Source organism: Rutilus rutilus (genome assembly GCF_951802725.1).
Source record: "Rutilus rutilus genome assembly, chromosome: 15".
NCBI lineage: Eukaryota > Metazoa > Chordata > Actinopteri > Cypriniformes > Leuciscidae > Rutilus > Rutilus rutilus.
Genome location: NC_140220.1, coordinates 4,567,982 through 4,583,696, shown reverse-complemented (window position 1 = coordinate 4,583,696; position 15,715 = coordinate 4,567,982). Strand labels below are relative to the sequence as shown.

Genomic DNA, 15,715 nt, shown 5'->3' with positions numbered 1-15,715 from the left:
TAATTTGTTACATGTATATAGCGCATCTTTATATAGAGTATCTTGGAGTACAACAAAATAAACAAACAAAAATAAATAAATAAATGACAAAAGTTGTTATATGCCCATGGAAATTAGTTACAGAAACGCGTCTCGAGCATTGACTGTAAAAATAAAAATAGAATAGAAAATAAAACTACTGTTTCGAGCCGCCTCGTGGGCGCGCTTCACGCGCTCCGCCCACCGCTCAGGCGAGAGCGCGCAGGATCACTTCAGGTCTGGATCTGCTGTGAATGAACTGTTCACTGTTGAGGACTCATCTGATCATCTGACTGGATTCTGTCACGCTGTTGGAAACTAAGAAAAACCCGTTGACATCTAAATTAATCTCTGTCCGCTTCCAGTGCCCACCCAGAGGCGTTTAATTGTGACTTTTGTTTCTGTTTTTATGCCTGAAGAAGGAAAGAACGGAAGAAGGACTCGATAATTTTAGGTTAACTTAAAGTTAGTTTTCTTCTATTGTCATATGAAGGATATGGGCAGATGTGGAAATGTTGCGTTTTGCGCGATGGTGCTCTTCTACTGTTCTTTGATTACAGGTAAAAAAAAATCTATCTATCTATCTATCTATCTATCGATCTATCGATCTATCTATCTATCTATCTATCTATCTATCTATCTGTAAACAATTAACTTACAGTAACAGCAACTGTGAAATTCTGAAAATTCTGCTGCCACGCGTATCCTGTGCCGTCAAGCAATGGTTATAGCTCAAAACCTAGCGAGCTGACTACCTAGGCAGCCACCATAGTTCATTTTGGATGCCCCTAAATGTTTTCTAGTTAGGGAGCTCACTATGTTTTGAGCCATAGCCTTGTATCTTGCGATGAAGAGACTCATCCAGAACTCTAATTACAGCCTGACACTGGTTTCTGGACAGTAAGACTAACATGACTGAACGCAAACAAAATTATATTTTATATGACATTAGTTAAAGCTTTTGCTGTCTGTTCAGTTTAGAGTGTAAAAGATCACATGGTCACCAGCTTTGTGAAAAGTCACTCAAATTGAATTGTGAATATTCCATTATCAAACATACACGTTTACTTAGCTATCTAAATAGGGACATTTCATAGACATAATGGTTTCTATACTGTACAAACTGTATATTCTCTCCCCTCACACTAACCCGACCCCTAAACCTGCCCATCACACACACTCTCACACACACACTAACCCGACCCCTAAACCTGCCCATCACACAAAACTTTCTGCATTTTTACATAAAAAAAACAACAGCCTTTAATTACGTTATTTTTATACCAGATTTACAAATGAGGACGTCCCTAAAGGGAGTTTTTTGGACATTTTGTCAGGTTTTGGTCACTTCTGGTAAATTTGTCCCCAAAATATAGTTAAGTACGTACTTTCACACACACACACACACACACACACACACACACACACACACACACACACACACACACACACACACACACACACGTTTACTTAGCTATCTAAATAAGGACATTTCTAAATAAGGACATTTCATAGACATAATGGTTTCTATACTGTACAAACTGTATGTTGTATCCCCTCACACTAACCCGACCCCTAAACCTGCCCATCACACACACACACACACACACACACACACACACTAACCCGACCCCATCACACAAAACTTTCTGCATTTTTACATTTAAAAAAACAACAGCCTTTAATTACGTTATTTTTATACCAGATTTACAAATGAGGACGTCCCTAAAGGGAGTTTTTTGGACATTTTGTCAGGTTTTGGTCACTTCTGGTAAATTTGTCCCCAAAATATAGTTAAGTATGTACTTTCACACACACACACACACACACACACACACACACACACACACACACACACACACACACACGTTTACTTAGCTATCTAAATAAGGACATTTCATAGACATAATGGTTTCTATACTGTACAAACTGTATGTTGTATCCCCTCACACTAACCCGACCCCTAAACCTGCCCACACACACACACACACACACACACACACACACACACACACTAACCCGACCCCATCACACAAAACTTTCTGCATTTTTACATTTAAAAAAAAAAAAAAAAATTTAATTACTTTATTTTTATACCCACACACACACACACACACACACACACACACACACACACAATCATGCTCATAAGGGCAGAAATGCTTTAAATTTCTCTCTCTCTCTCTCCCAGCACTGTCACAGAGAGCATCATGGGAATGCTGTTAAACCACACATACTGTCTCTCAATCCCAGAATGCTTTTATTTATAGCCAGTGTTTGTAATAAAGGGTCACGCAGCAGTGTATTTAAATCAGATTGTACTGCAGAAGGCCTGTTTTCGTACAGCTGAGCTCTTCTCACAGAACGGCCTGCAGTTCTCTGAGGATGACTGAGTGAGAGTGAGATTGTTCAGGACGTGCGGCTGAACAATCGTGGTGTATTTTTAGAGCGTTTCTGTTGCTTGTTCTCTTTGCATTCTGACGTCCTGTTCCTCTCACTTTCATCTTGGAACTATGTTACCTTTTCTTTTTTTTATTCCACGTTTGCAGCTTTGAAAAAACCCTCTTTACTTTCATTCCTGGTATTATTCTTGATATTATCCCAATCCATTTGTGCTCTGTGTTCCAAAGAAAAATAATTTCTCTCTTTACTTTAAAATTGAATAACACTTTTAGCCTCACAAAAGCCTCACTAGCTTACCTGGTAATGCTAAGCAACAGTGAAATATCTTTTAAGTCATTGTTTTAGGCTACTGTTGTAATGAAGCCTTTGTAATATATTAGCTAACACAATAATTGAATGTATTCAATTATTGAAATAATGTAATATATTAATGAATACTTCCGTGATTTAAAATAATGATAGATTTGAAATAGAAACATATCCATGGAGATGCTTTGGAGGGTGAAAAATGACCTTGTCGCAATACAGTTGCATTTACTTGAGTACTGTACTTAAGTACACTTTTTGAGTATCTGTACTTAAGTATTATTTTTTCTGGAAACTTTTTACTTTAACATAACTACATTTGAAAGACAAATATCGTACTTTTTACTCCACTACAATTCTGTCAAAGTCCTTGAGTAGAAAGTAGTAACATCAGTCAGGTGATGACTTTGGTTGCAGGCAGGGACCCGCAGGGGTTGCATTTTTGCAGGGGTTGCATTTTGGCTGGAAATGAAAGTGGGATAGACGTCAGAAACCGACTGATGTTGGTTTCTGACGTCAACCCGATTTTCGTTTTCAACCACAATGCAATGTCTGTCCAACGTTGGAGATTAATGTCAATCCGGCGTTGGATTCTGACATCAACCTGATTTTCATTTTCAACGTTGGGTTTGGTCTTCTAAATGCGAATTTTGTCATTGTTTTGGTGCACACTAGCTTATAGATAACAGTAAGGCTAACATATTCATACTTAAAGCCAAAAAACTTTAAATAGGGCAGTATTTGAGGGAACAGCCATTTGGGTGTCCAGAACCATTGTGGATGTTATTCAGTGCACTTATTCAATCTCACATTCAATCCCACTACTGGAACTGTGTTCTAGAAATAAATTTGATATTGATATAAGGGTAGGCAGGCATAGATTCAGAGGCATAAGGTACTGTATTACACACAACAATGCAACAATAATAAAACAATGCATTGAAATTTACTTTCGATACTTAAGTACTTTTAAAAACAAGTACTTCTGTACTTTTACTGAAGTAAAAATCGGTCTTTACAACTTTTACTTGTAACGGAGTAATATTTGACCAGTAGTATCTGTACTTTCATTCAAGTAAGGAAGTTGTGTACTTTGTCATGCACCTCTCGCAAACAAGTGGTGGTAACAAGCTTCCATACTATGGTGATAATTGAAATTGAGGCAAACACCACTAATAATATTCACCCAGTATGTCATCATCTGTTTTCACTTCATGTTTCTCACATCTACTGGCTGGTTTTCTCACCTCTCATATCTGCAAATCTCATCTTTACAGGAGGTTTTTGTTTGACATGTAAAATCATAAATGATAAAGTCATGTTTAAAATCCCTGATGCAAAGCATTTTGATGCATGCATCATATTGCTTCTAGTTTTGACACAGAAGTCACATTGTGTTTAATTTTTAAAGGAACGATCCTGGTTTAATTTGTGCAACATTTGTGGCATAATGTGCATTACTAAAGACTTTTCACACACACACAAAAAAAGCAAAAAATTTTAGGTACAGTAATTACAATGGGCGAACACAAGGAAACACAGTACACGTTAAAATACTGTAATTCAATGTAGATCACAAGACTGAAACATTCAATCCAGTATGTTCAAAGTTACAAGCATGTACACACAGAAAATGATGCATGACACAAGGAGGAAAAAGTCCAACCAGGAACTAGTGAAGAATAACTGGAAGATGAAAATGATTCTCCATGAGTCTACAGCTCAAATAACACAGTTTTGCATTCAATTCAAATTGCATTCAAAATAATACATGACCCTGGACCACAAAACCAGTCGCATGGTTCAATTTCTTTACATTGACAGTTATACGCCATATGAAAGCTGAATATATAAGCTTTCCATTGATGTATGGTTTGTTAGGATAGGACAATATTTGGCCGAGATACAACTATTTGTAAATCTGGAATCTGAGGGTGCAAAAAAAAATTAAACATTGAGAAAATGGGAAAAGTTGTCCATTTATGTTCACGATTGTGCTGCATTCACTCACAAAAATAAATGTTTTATATATTTACGGTAGGAAATTTACAAAATATCTTCATGGAACATGATCTTTACTTAAAGGTATAGCGGAGGATTTTCTTTTTCCGGGTGGATCATCAAGACTATTGGTCCTCCTAAGTGTCAATCATTCTGGTGATATGTTTATGTAAGGCCGTCGTACGTGCTCGTGCACACGATTCACACGATGGCGTGCGCTCAAAACACAGGTTGGGCTTCCCACTGATGCCTCAGTCGCGAAGTTTCTACTTGACAGGTAAAGTTTGGCATGCTTTTTGGAGAAATCCATTTAATATCACTGCTAGTAAAAGTTAATGTAAGCTATGATTAGCTCGTGCATGCTCCCTCGTGCACACGTTTAATAGGCGTTCCCTCTCGGGAGCAGGTAGAGTGTTGCGCATGTGCATTTTTTCAAAAAAGTGGAGAGGGAGGTTCTTTTCTAAAATTCGGGAAAATCCTCCGCTATACCTTTAATATCCTAATGAATTTTGGCATAAAAGAAAAAGCAATAATTTTGACCCATGCAATGTATTGTTGGCTATTGCCACAAATATACCCGTGCGACATGTGACTGGTTTTGTGATCCAGGGTCACATATGAGTGCTTAAAAAAACATGAGTTCTTTTGCACTAATGGACATATGTAGAGTTTACCTGTTATGTTCCTTTCAAATCCTTTGTGAAAAGAATTAAAGTTTGTGTGTATTGCTGTGCCATTCTCTGATATAATGCGAGCTGTGTTTATATCACACACACACACACAGGGCTTGAATTGAAGATGTGTGTCTTGAGACAAAAATTTTCAACTAGTTGATAATACTGTCAATTCATGTTTAGTTAAATCAGCAGATTTATATACTATTATACTACACTGCAAAAAAAAAAAAAGATTGGTGTAGAAACAACTTATTAATGACAAAGTAAAAGCAACTAACACATTAAACATGAAATTCAGAAAATATCCTGAAAAACATCTTCCAATAATCTCTGTTCTATTTTAAAACTTCAAAAATAATAATTTTTACAGTGTATTTAGTAATATTTTGAACGAGGTTTTATGTTCCTTTCGAATCCTTTGTGAAAAGAATTAAAGTTTGTGTGTATTGCTGTACCATTCTCTGATATAATGTGAGCTGTGTTTATATCACACACACACACAGGGCTTGAATTGAAGATGTGTGTCTTGAGACAAAAATAGACTAAATGGAGAGAGAGAGAGAGAGAGAGATACAAAGGTTAAAATCTGAAAAGGCCATTATAGACTGTCTTTATCTAGCATTGTAATAACTCTGTTCTGTGATGCTGATCGGGCCATTGTCATGCTGTGGACTGGTGTATTTTCCCCAATAAAAGAACAAAATAAACTGCTGAATCATGCTCTGAATCACACTCCCAGAATATCCCCCGGAGTCGTCGTATAGGCTTATTCCCATTGCGAGCGGGCTGTGTGCTTCGTGATGTGGGGCGAACAGGGGTGTTATTGAGGAGCTCAGCCAAAAGAAATCTTGTGAAGTGGCAGGGTGTGGTGGTGCACAAAACCCTTAAAAAAAAACCTCCCTCAGGATTCTGGGTAATGACCCGCAAACAGTGTGTGTGTGTGTGTGTGTGTGTGTGTGTGTGTGTGTGTGTGTGTGTGTGTGTGTGAGCGAGTGAGACTGAGATTAGGGATCCAATAATAACTCAATGTTATAGGACGTCCCAAGTCAAATAATGATGCACAGATATTAGCCATCATCTACAACAAATACTTATCTTTTTAGTTATGATTGATAAATGATATTTTAAATCTGCTCTGGCAACTAGCCACAACATACTTAGCATCATATACCAGTGATCAAACATCATATAAAACTAGTTAATAATACTGTCACTTCAATTTTCTAGTTAAATCAGCAGTGTTATCTTAGTATTTATATACTATTATTATATAAAAAATTTGGTGTAGAAACAACTCAGAAATCGAAATTTCATAATTAATGACAAAGTAAAAGCAACTAGCACATCAAACATGAAATTCAGAAAATTTCCTGAAAAACATCTTCCAATAATCTCTGTTCTATTTTACAACTTCAAAAAATAATTATTTTTACAGTGTATTATTTAGTAATATTTTTAATGAGCTTTCATTTGTAAATTTTTCATTTTTATTCTAAGGTTTCAGTTTTAGTCATTTGGTTGTTTTTGTCACTTTATTTTTTTTTCCCTCCAATATTTCTATTTAGCTTTAATTATTTTTTATCTTTTTTTTCAGATGCCAGTGTTGCTTAATTAAATGATTGAATTAATTATTAACACTTTTCATCAGATAATGAAAGACAGAAGATGTTTAAATATTCTCTCTTATTTGGCGGAGACATTCTCTCATTTTTAATTCATGATAATACCCATTTTCACTTAAATATGCTGATTACTTTGAATAATTTAAGTCACAGACTGACATTTCCCCTAGTTCTGTGTTCCTGATTCATACATCACCTGTGTCCTCGTTGTCCTCCTGTCTTCAGGTGATTACCGCTGCGTGTCGTCTGCGGATCATGTGAAGAGAAGAGGCGGCGTCAACATGAGCTCGTCCCTGCAGCCCGAGACACCCAGCAGGAATCAGACACAGTCCTGGACTAACCACAGCGGCAGCAGTGACACCACGCCTCACACAGGCTCGACGACAGGTACAACATTTATTCATCTGGGGTTTTAATCAGAGATTAACATTGCCGTCGAAACCCCAATCTGATAGGCTTTAACCGAGTTCCTAGACTGCATGCAACAACAAGCACGTGTGAGAGAGAACTAATCGCTGGATTTGAAACATATTCAGTCTCTAAAATAATCTGTGCACTGTAGGAAAAAATCTAGAGAACACTGTAGGGAAAAAAGTAGGTAATTTTCAACCTACTCAATAATTCAATAATTGTATTCCATTAAAACTCAACTTTGATGACCAAAATGTTTTTTCCTTGAAAAAAATTCTTATAGTATACGCAGTTCTATGAATATCCAAATTATGAGTAATGAGTGGACACGCCCCCTACTGCTGATTGGCTCTCTCTCCTCCCCCATTATGAGTGGACACAGCCCCTACTGCTGATTGGCTCACTCTCTCCTCCCCATCATGAGTGGACACACCCCCTACTACTGATTGGCTCTCTCTCCTCCCCCATTATGAGTGGACACACCCCCTACTGCTGATTGGCTCACTCTCTCCTCCCCCACCACTAGTGGACACACACCCTACTACTGATTGGCTCTCTCTCCTCTCCCATTATGAGTGGACACACCCCCTACTGCTGATTGGCTCACTCTCTCCTCCCCCACCACTAGTGGACACACCCCCTACTACTGATTGGCTCTCTCTCTCCTCCCCCATTATGAGTGGACACACCCCCTAATGCTGATTGGCTCACTCTCTCCTCCCCCACCACTAGTGGACACGCTCCCTACTGCTGATTTGCTCACACTCTCTCCTCCCCCATCTTGAGTGGACACACCCCCTACTACTGATTGGCTCTCTCTCCTCCGCCATCATGAGTGGACACTCCCCCTACCGCTGATTGGCTAACTCTCTCTCCTCCCCATCATGAGTGGACACACCCCATACTACTGATTGGCTCTCTCTCCTCCCCATCATGAGTGGACACACCCCCTACTACTGATTGGCTCTCTCTCCTCCCCATCATGAGTGGACACACCCCCTACTACTGATTGGCTCTCTCTCCTCCCCCATCATGAGTTGACACACCCCCTACCGCTGATTGGCTACAAGTGTGTTGTGCTGTTCGGTCCGATCCACTTTCAACAGCGTTTCTCAGAAATCACATACTGCACCTTTAACTACCACCCCTGACATCAGAATAAAGATCATTTATAAAATAATCTGTGGCTCTGAACTGCAACTGCAATGTAAATGGCATAAAGGGAGGAGTGTGAGAAAGAGAGACAGTGAGTAAATGCAGTGTGAGATCTGACGTGAGAGTGTGAGAGTTTGAATCCTCATGACACACAGCACATACAGCTCAATGCTGTTCACACACACACACACACACACACACACTCACACTCCTCACATGCACAGCCACGCACTGTGAATCGTTGAAAGATCTCATCAACACACCATTAAAAATGATCCTGCTGCAATACCGCAGTGTCAAAAACCCCGGCTGTGTTCAGAGGAAATACTACAAGGAAAAACATTTGTGGTGTAGAAACAGTTTTTTCTTAAAGGGTTAGTTCACCCAAAAATGAAAATTAGTTTTACGATCTCTTTATGTACTTTTTGAAGCGTCAAAGTCAATTGTGAAATATTGTTACAATTTAAAAGAACTGTTTTCTATTGTAACATATTTAAAAATGTCATTTAAATGAAATTTCAGCATCATTACTCCTTCAGTGTCACATGATCCTTCAGAAATCATTCTAATATGCTGATTTGCTGCTCAAGAAACATTTCTGATTATCATCAATGTTGAAAACAGTTGTGCTGCTTCATATATCTGTGGAAACGTGATACATTTTTTTCAGGATTCTTTGACGAATAGAAAGTTCAACAGCATTTATTTGAAACAGAAATCTCTTGTAACATTTTAAATGTCTTTTACTGTCACTTTTGATCAATTTAATGCATCATTGCTGGATAAAAGTATTAATTTCTTTAAAACCAATCTTAGTGACCCCATGCTTTTGAATGCATGGTAAGCATACACTGCAGAAATAGTAGTAGTACGCTAGATAGTGATATTGTGAACACAACCCCTCTCTCTCTCTCTTTCTCTAAAGAACTCACACATATGTGGCAAACATTCAGTGTTTTCACATTCAGATCATTGCAAAACAACCAATTCCAGTGGTTCCTCATATCTGGTTGACAAACACATGCACAAAAAACCCTCAATTTACATGTTCCTGTCATTCCACTGGGGAAAGAAGATAATCAAATGATCAAAATGCAAAATAGATGACCAACTTACCTCTGAAACAAATTTCCTTTTTCTGACAATACCAAGCCCTTCTTATTTCGCATCCCTTCCCCCATCCGTCATTAAGAGCCCGCTTTTCCCAATCCAACCACCTCCTGATGGATTAAAACAAGTCTAACCCTGCGATTTATTTGACTTACTGAATATCATGTTTCAATCAGACATAAGTCACAGTGCAGGACTTGGAAATGCTTTTTATCTTGAACAAAAGACTCAAGGAAAAGGCAAAACCAACCAAAGAAACAGCATTGAACATGCAGCCGCTTGTTGAGTCGTGTGCTCATTATTTAAACTGTAAAAAGCCCAAAGCTACATTTCATCTGGCATTATTCAGCTTAGTTTGTATATTTTTAATTATTTCACAACATTTCTGTCAGCAGATCCTTCATATGCTGTCATGTTTGTGTAATTATGCAGAGGGCACCATGGAAACATGGTGATAATTACACTTCTGGCCCACCTGGGACATCATGCACTCATTTTTTAATTCTTTTGAGCGGGCATCAGTGGCAGTCCTGGCTTACTTTGTGCAATAGACGAGATAAGACACGACCAAAGGGGGAAAACACTTTTTAACAACGTATTGGTTTTTTCATTAAAGTATACAGTGTACAGTTCAGTTTTTTAAACAAGAAATGAACACTTTTATTCAGCAAGGATGCATTAAATTGATCAAAAGTGACAGTTAAGACAATTATAATGAACTTTCTATTCATCAAAGAATCCTGAAAAATCTTGTATCACAGTTTTCAACATTGATATTAATCAGAAATGTTTCTTGAGCAGCAAATCAGCATATTAGAATGATTTCTGAAGGATCATGTGACACTGAAGACTGGAGTAATGGTGCTGAAAATACAGCTTTGATCACAGGAATAAATTACATTTTAAAATATAGTCAGACAGAAATCATTTTAAATTGTAATATTTCTCAATATAACTGTTTTTACTGTGTTTTTCGTCAAAAAAATGCAGTCCTTATGAGACTTCTTTTTAAAAACATTAAAATATCTTGTTGATTTATGTCTGTAATATACAGAATTTTAATTACTTTTATTGGAAGTTGCACTCAAATCTGAAGGCGAACGACACTAAGTGTGTGTTTGATGCCATCATGCCTGTTTCACCATCAGAGACGGTGGCGACCTCACCCGCTCCAGCGGAGCACGTCACTTTCTCGGGGAACACCACAGACAGTCGGAATGGGTCTGATGTGTCTCCTGTGGATAATCAGACAGCAGTGATCATGGCAGGACCTACAACACCTACTACACTCCCGCCATCACCAACCCATGAGCCCACGAGCACCGTCCACATCATCACCACCTTCCACACGACACCTCCTGAACCCACCAGAGCTCCAGAGGTGACCAGCTCAGGGTCGACGAGCGCTCATCCCACACAGAAATCCTCTCCGACAGCGTCATCACCCACATCATCCGCCTTCCCCACGGTCAACACGCAGATGTCAGCGAGCAGCAGTCCCGTCCAGGCCAAGGCCCACGCCGACACACCCTCGGCACTGAACGTCGGAGATGACGGTACGTGAAAACAGTAGCTATTCCTGCTTTTCCTTAAAGGGATAGGAATGAAAATGAGCCCATGATTTACTCACCCTGAAGCCATCCTAGGTGTATATGACATTCTTCTTTCAGACGAATACAATCGGAGTTATATTAAAAAATGTCCTGGCTCTTCCAAGCTTTATAATGGGAATATATATTTTTTAAGTCCATCAAAGCGCATCCATCCATGATTAAAGTGCTCCACACGGCTCTGGCGGGTTAATAAAAGCCCTCTGAAGTAAAGCGGATGCGTTCGTGTAAGAAACATATCCATATTTAAAGGGTTAGTTCACCCAAAAATGCTAATTCTGTCAGTAATTACTCACCCTCATGTTGTTCCAACCCCGTAAGACTTTCGTTCATCTTCAGAAACACAAATTAAGATATTTTTGATTAAATCTGAGAGCCGTCTCACTCCTCCATAGGCTTCTATGTAATCGATATCTGCCATCCCAGAAAAGTTATTAAAGACAATGTTTAAAATAGTCCAAGTGACTACAGTGGCTCAACCTTAAGATTACCAAGCGACGAGAATACTTTTTGTGTACTTTATTCAACTCTTCATTTTCTTTTGTGTGCTTCTCTGAGTGAGTTCACGTAGTGTAACAGCGCAGCGCTTCTGGGTTGTACGTCAGAACGTAGGCTCACTATTGACCGACTCTGGTCGTGTGTGATGCTGGCCAATAGTGAGCCTGCGTTCTGACGACTAAAATAAAATGACTTTCTATCGCCTAAAATAACTAGCTTCCAGCAGACGGCCGTACGGAAGTCGACTATTTTAGTCAAACAGGTCAGGTGTCCACTGTCAATAGCGTAGTGATGTATGAAGCACCGCTCGCCTCACACAGAAATCAATGTCAAGCCAAGCAGCTTTCTGTTGGTCAGCCGGCGGGTTCGCGTGACCAGATTGAACATGAGCGAAAACTTTTCCAACCCATGCAAAACTCCCGATCGCACCCATTCCTATTGGAATAACTGGATTTCACCTATATATATATATATATATATACTTAAATATGTCATTAAAATATAATTAAATACACTTAAACTTAATGCATTTATTAAATTAATTAGTATAAACTATATTTATCTGTACTTTTCAGTATGAATTTGGAATTAATATTACATATATATTACACTTAATATATTTATGTACACTTAAATGTAATGTATTTATTCAATATAATTTAATTATCATGAACTATATTTATCAGTGCTTTAAAGTATGAATTCTGCGTTTATATTTAATTACTCTTGCATCATCCGCAATCTTTGATTTATTTTTTCACTGAGCTTCTTGCATTGCATTCTGGGATTACCTTCTCAATGAAGGATACTTGCAATGGTACCAAAATGAGCAGCTTTAGAAGGCAGCATAATTAAGTTGCCAATGTTTGTAGCCTACAAAGGCGGCTCACTAGATTCTGAAACAGTTCATATTATGTATTTTAGCATGACTAGATCACTGCACCAATCAGCATCCAGGACTGGAACTAACTGTTATATAAATCGCTTAAAATGTTTGAGGTCAGTAAGAGTGTAATTTTTTTTGAAAGAAATTAATACTTTTATTCAGCAAGAATGCATTAAATTGATCAAAAGTGACAGTAAAGACATTTATATTGTTACAAATAAATTATATATTAAATAAATGCTGTTATTTTGAACTTGAATGCTTTCTGAAGGATCATGTGACACTGAAGACTGGAGTAATGATGCTGAAAATACAGCTTTGATCACTGGAATAAATTACATTTAAAATATATTCAAATAGAAAACAATTATTTTAAATTGTAATAATATTGCACTGTTTTTACTGTACTTTTGATCAAGTAAATGCAGTTTTGGTGTTATCTTTCTGATCCCACACGTTTGAACGGTCGTGTAACTTTGTCCTGCTTGCTTGTGATTTCGAGGCAGTTAAGTGAGGACAAATACGTGACTTTCAGCTGGAAACTTCTCGTGCCTGGTTAGGATGCATTCGGACAGAAATCCTGCTGTTTGAAAGCGGACGTGATTTATCGCTGTGATATGAAACATCACATGGTCATTCATTTTGTTGATGCCTTTGTGACCGAATGCAGCTGCACACACAAATATTTACAGCGCACATCTGCGTTTTTGTTTACCACAATGGCGAGCAAAACAAATCCCCATAAAACTGGATATGAATAGAGGTCTAACAGCAGATAGCCTGATAATGGTAGGTTTGGGAAACAAGAGCATCATTATATCTGTAGAGTAACATCGAGCTCTGAGGGCCGGGACGTCTTCACGCTGACACAACTGAAGAACACACAGATCTTTGTGGATACGCCAGGCCTGTGCGTCACTGGAGAAACCCATCAAGCACAAAAACACACAATATTTACATGTTCTTTTCCAGAAAGTGTTCTAGTATAATTCTCTCTCTCTTTCTCTTGTTTTCCTTCTTCCTGGGATTTCTAGCCAATAACAAAGTGTCCACTGACCCGCTCCTGGCTGGACTGGTTTCTGCGTTTGTGGTCGTTGCTGCCATTGTGTCGGTCCTCGTCTTCCTGAAGTTCAGAAACACAAATCACGGCCCACAGTTTCGCAGACTTCAAGATCTCCCCATGGTAGGACTTCGGTTTATTGATTCATTCAACACATTCTAGATGAATACAGGTGAAACTCGTTCAAAATAAACATTTTGATGATTATGGCTTACTGCTTATGAAAACCCCAAATTCAAAATCTCAGAAAATTTGAATATTACATGAAATCAATAAAAAAGGATTTTAAATACAGATATATACAGACAGTATATAGTTATATATACTAAATATATTAGTTTCACCTTTTAATTTGAATTACTGAAATACACGAACTTTTCACCTGAACGAGTTTCACCTGTAAATGTCTAAGCAATCAGCCCCGTCACAGAAGTTCAACACTGACAGGAAAAGGGTCGTTCTCAGGAAACCATTTAGATGCCATTTATACTCATGATATTAGCCTGGGAAAACCCAGACAAACTTCCGGAAAATTTAGATTTGCTCTGCAAGTAGTCTGGAAAAGAGCCCATTCAAGCCCATTTCTAATCCGTCCAAATCGCAGCACCAATCAGAAATGTTGAGGCGGGCTTTACACGATGACGATCGCTCAGATTGGTTTTAGGTCTATCCAGTTGCGCCCAGAGGCATTTGAGCGACATCTGTTAGTGAAGCGCACCAACTTTTAAATGCATTATTATGTTCAAATTGCAAACACATGAGGACAGTCTCCATGAAAGACCCACTGGCGGATGAACGTGCTCCTACATTTCTCTCCGAAATGGTAGGAAATTAAATTAGATTTAATAGAGGATTTTAACTGTGACAAGATGATTGACAGGGCAGTTTAAGTGACAGGATGCACGCGACAGATCCGTCCGATAAAGATGACGAAGTAGTATGTCCCAAAGATTGCCTACTTTGTTGCTACACATTCAAAAGTAAATACCTTTTCAAGGAGGTAGAGCCCAAAAACAAAATCAAGACTTTGAAAAAGTGCATAATAGGAGCCCTTTATGTCATTGGGACACATATGGCACTGTTTCCTGAGAACGCCTCGCTGACATCTGTGTGTTTCAGGATGATATGCTGGAGGACGCCCCTCTCTCCATGTACAGCTACTGAAAAACAAGAGATGTTCCCCGGACATCTTCAGAGCGCCCAACATCACTCTGTTCAACACAAGAAAGACACAATTGAATGGCTCATGTGCTTCATAGAGGCACGAACACTCCTGTTGTTTCTGTTACAGGACTACATGTAGCGTAATACTCCACTTTAGTTGTTAAACTCACCGTGTGCCGTCAGTGCCTGTTTGTTGGGTTGTGTTCTTGCACTTTACGTGGGTTTTGGGAAGGGTCGTGTGCTGCGGGAATATTTGGGAGCTGTTTTTCGGCTCCATGTGTTCATTTGTTTCTCTGAGAGCGGCGTCGTCTCTGGATCCGTTACATTTTGTCTAACTCTTGAATTCTAACTTGCGGCTTTGTTGTTTTTCTGATCAAGTTCTTGGTTTTGTTCAAGAAATGCTCCACCTCTCAGTCAGCAACAATCACGTCTACAGTAGTGCACTTATAATGCAAGTCTATGAGGCACTAAAATAAACAATGAAATGTATTTTTAACCGTACAGCCACATGACATCGCAAATTATACACATTAAAGGGATACTTCACTTTTTTTGGAAATAGGCTCATTTTACAACTCCTCCAGAGTTAAACAGTTGAGTTTTATCATTTTGGAATCCATTCAGCCGATCTCCGGGTCTGGGGGTCCCACTTTTAGCATAGCTTAGCATAATGAATTGAATCGGACAAGACCATTAGCATCTCTCTCAAAAAAATGAACAAAGAGTTTCGATATTTTTCCTATTTAAAACTTGACTCTTCTGTAGTTACATCGTGTACTAAGACCGACGGAAAA

At 38.6% G+C, this 15,715-nt stretch overlaps 1 protein-coding gene across 1 annotated transcript; it reads left to right on the top strand.

Annotated features, from left to right (window-relative positions):
- The first annotated feature begins 240 nt into the window (after nucleotides 1-240).
- LOC311305156 (uncharacterized protein) lies at nucleotides 241-15,523 on the top strand. Its single transcript, XM_084432697.1, has 5 exons — nucleotides 241-578; nucleotides 7,253-7,414; nucleotides 10,852-11,259; nucleotides 13,732-13,880; nucleotides 14,877-15,523. Exons 1-5 carry the CDS (start codon nucleotides 506-508, stop codon nucleotides 14,919-14,921), a joined length of 837 nt encoding a protein of 278 aa, XP_084288823.1. The 5' UTR covers nucleotides 241-505; the 3' UTR covers nucleotides 14,922-15,523.
- Nucleotides 15,524-15,715: the final 192 nt, after the last annotated feature.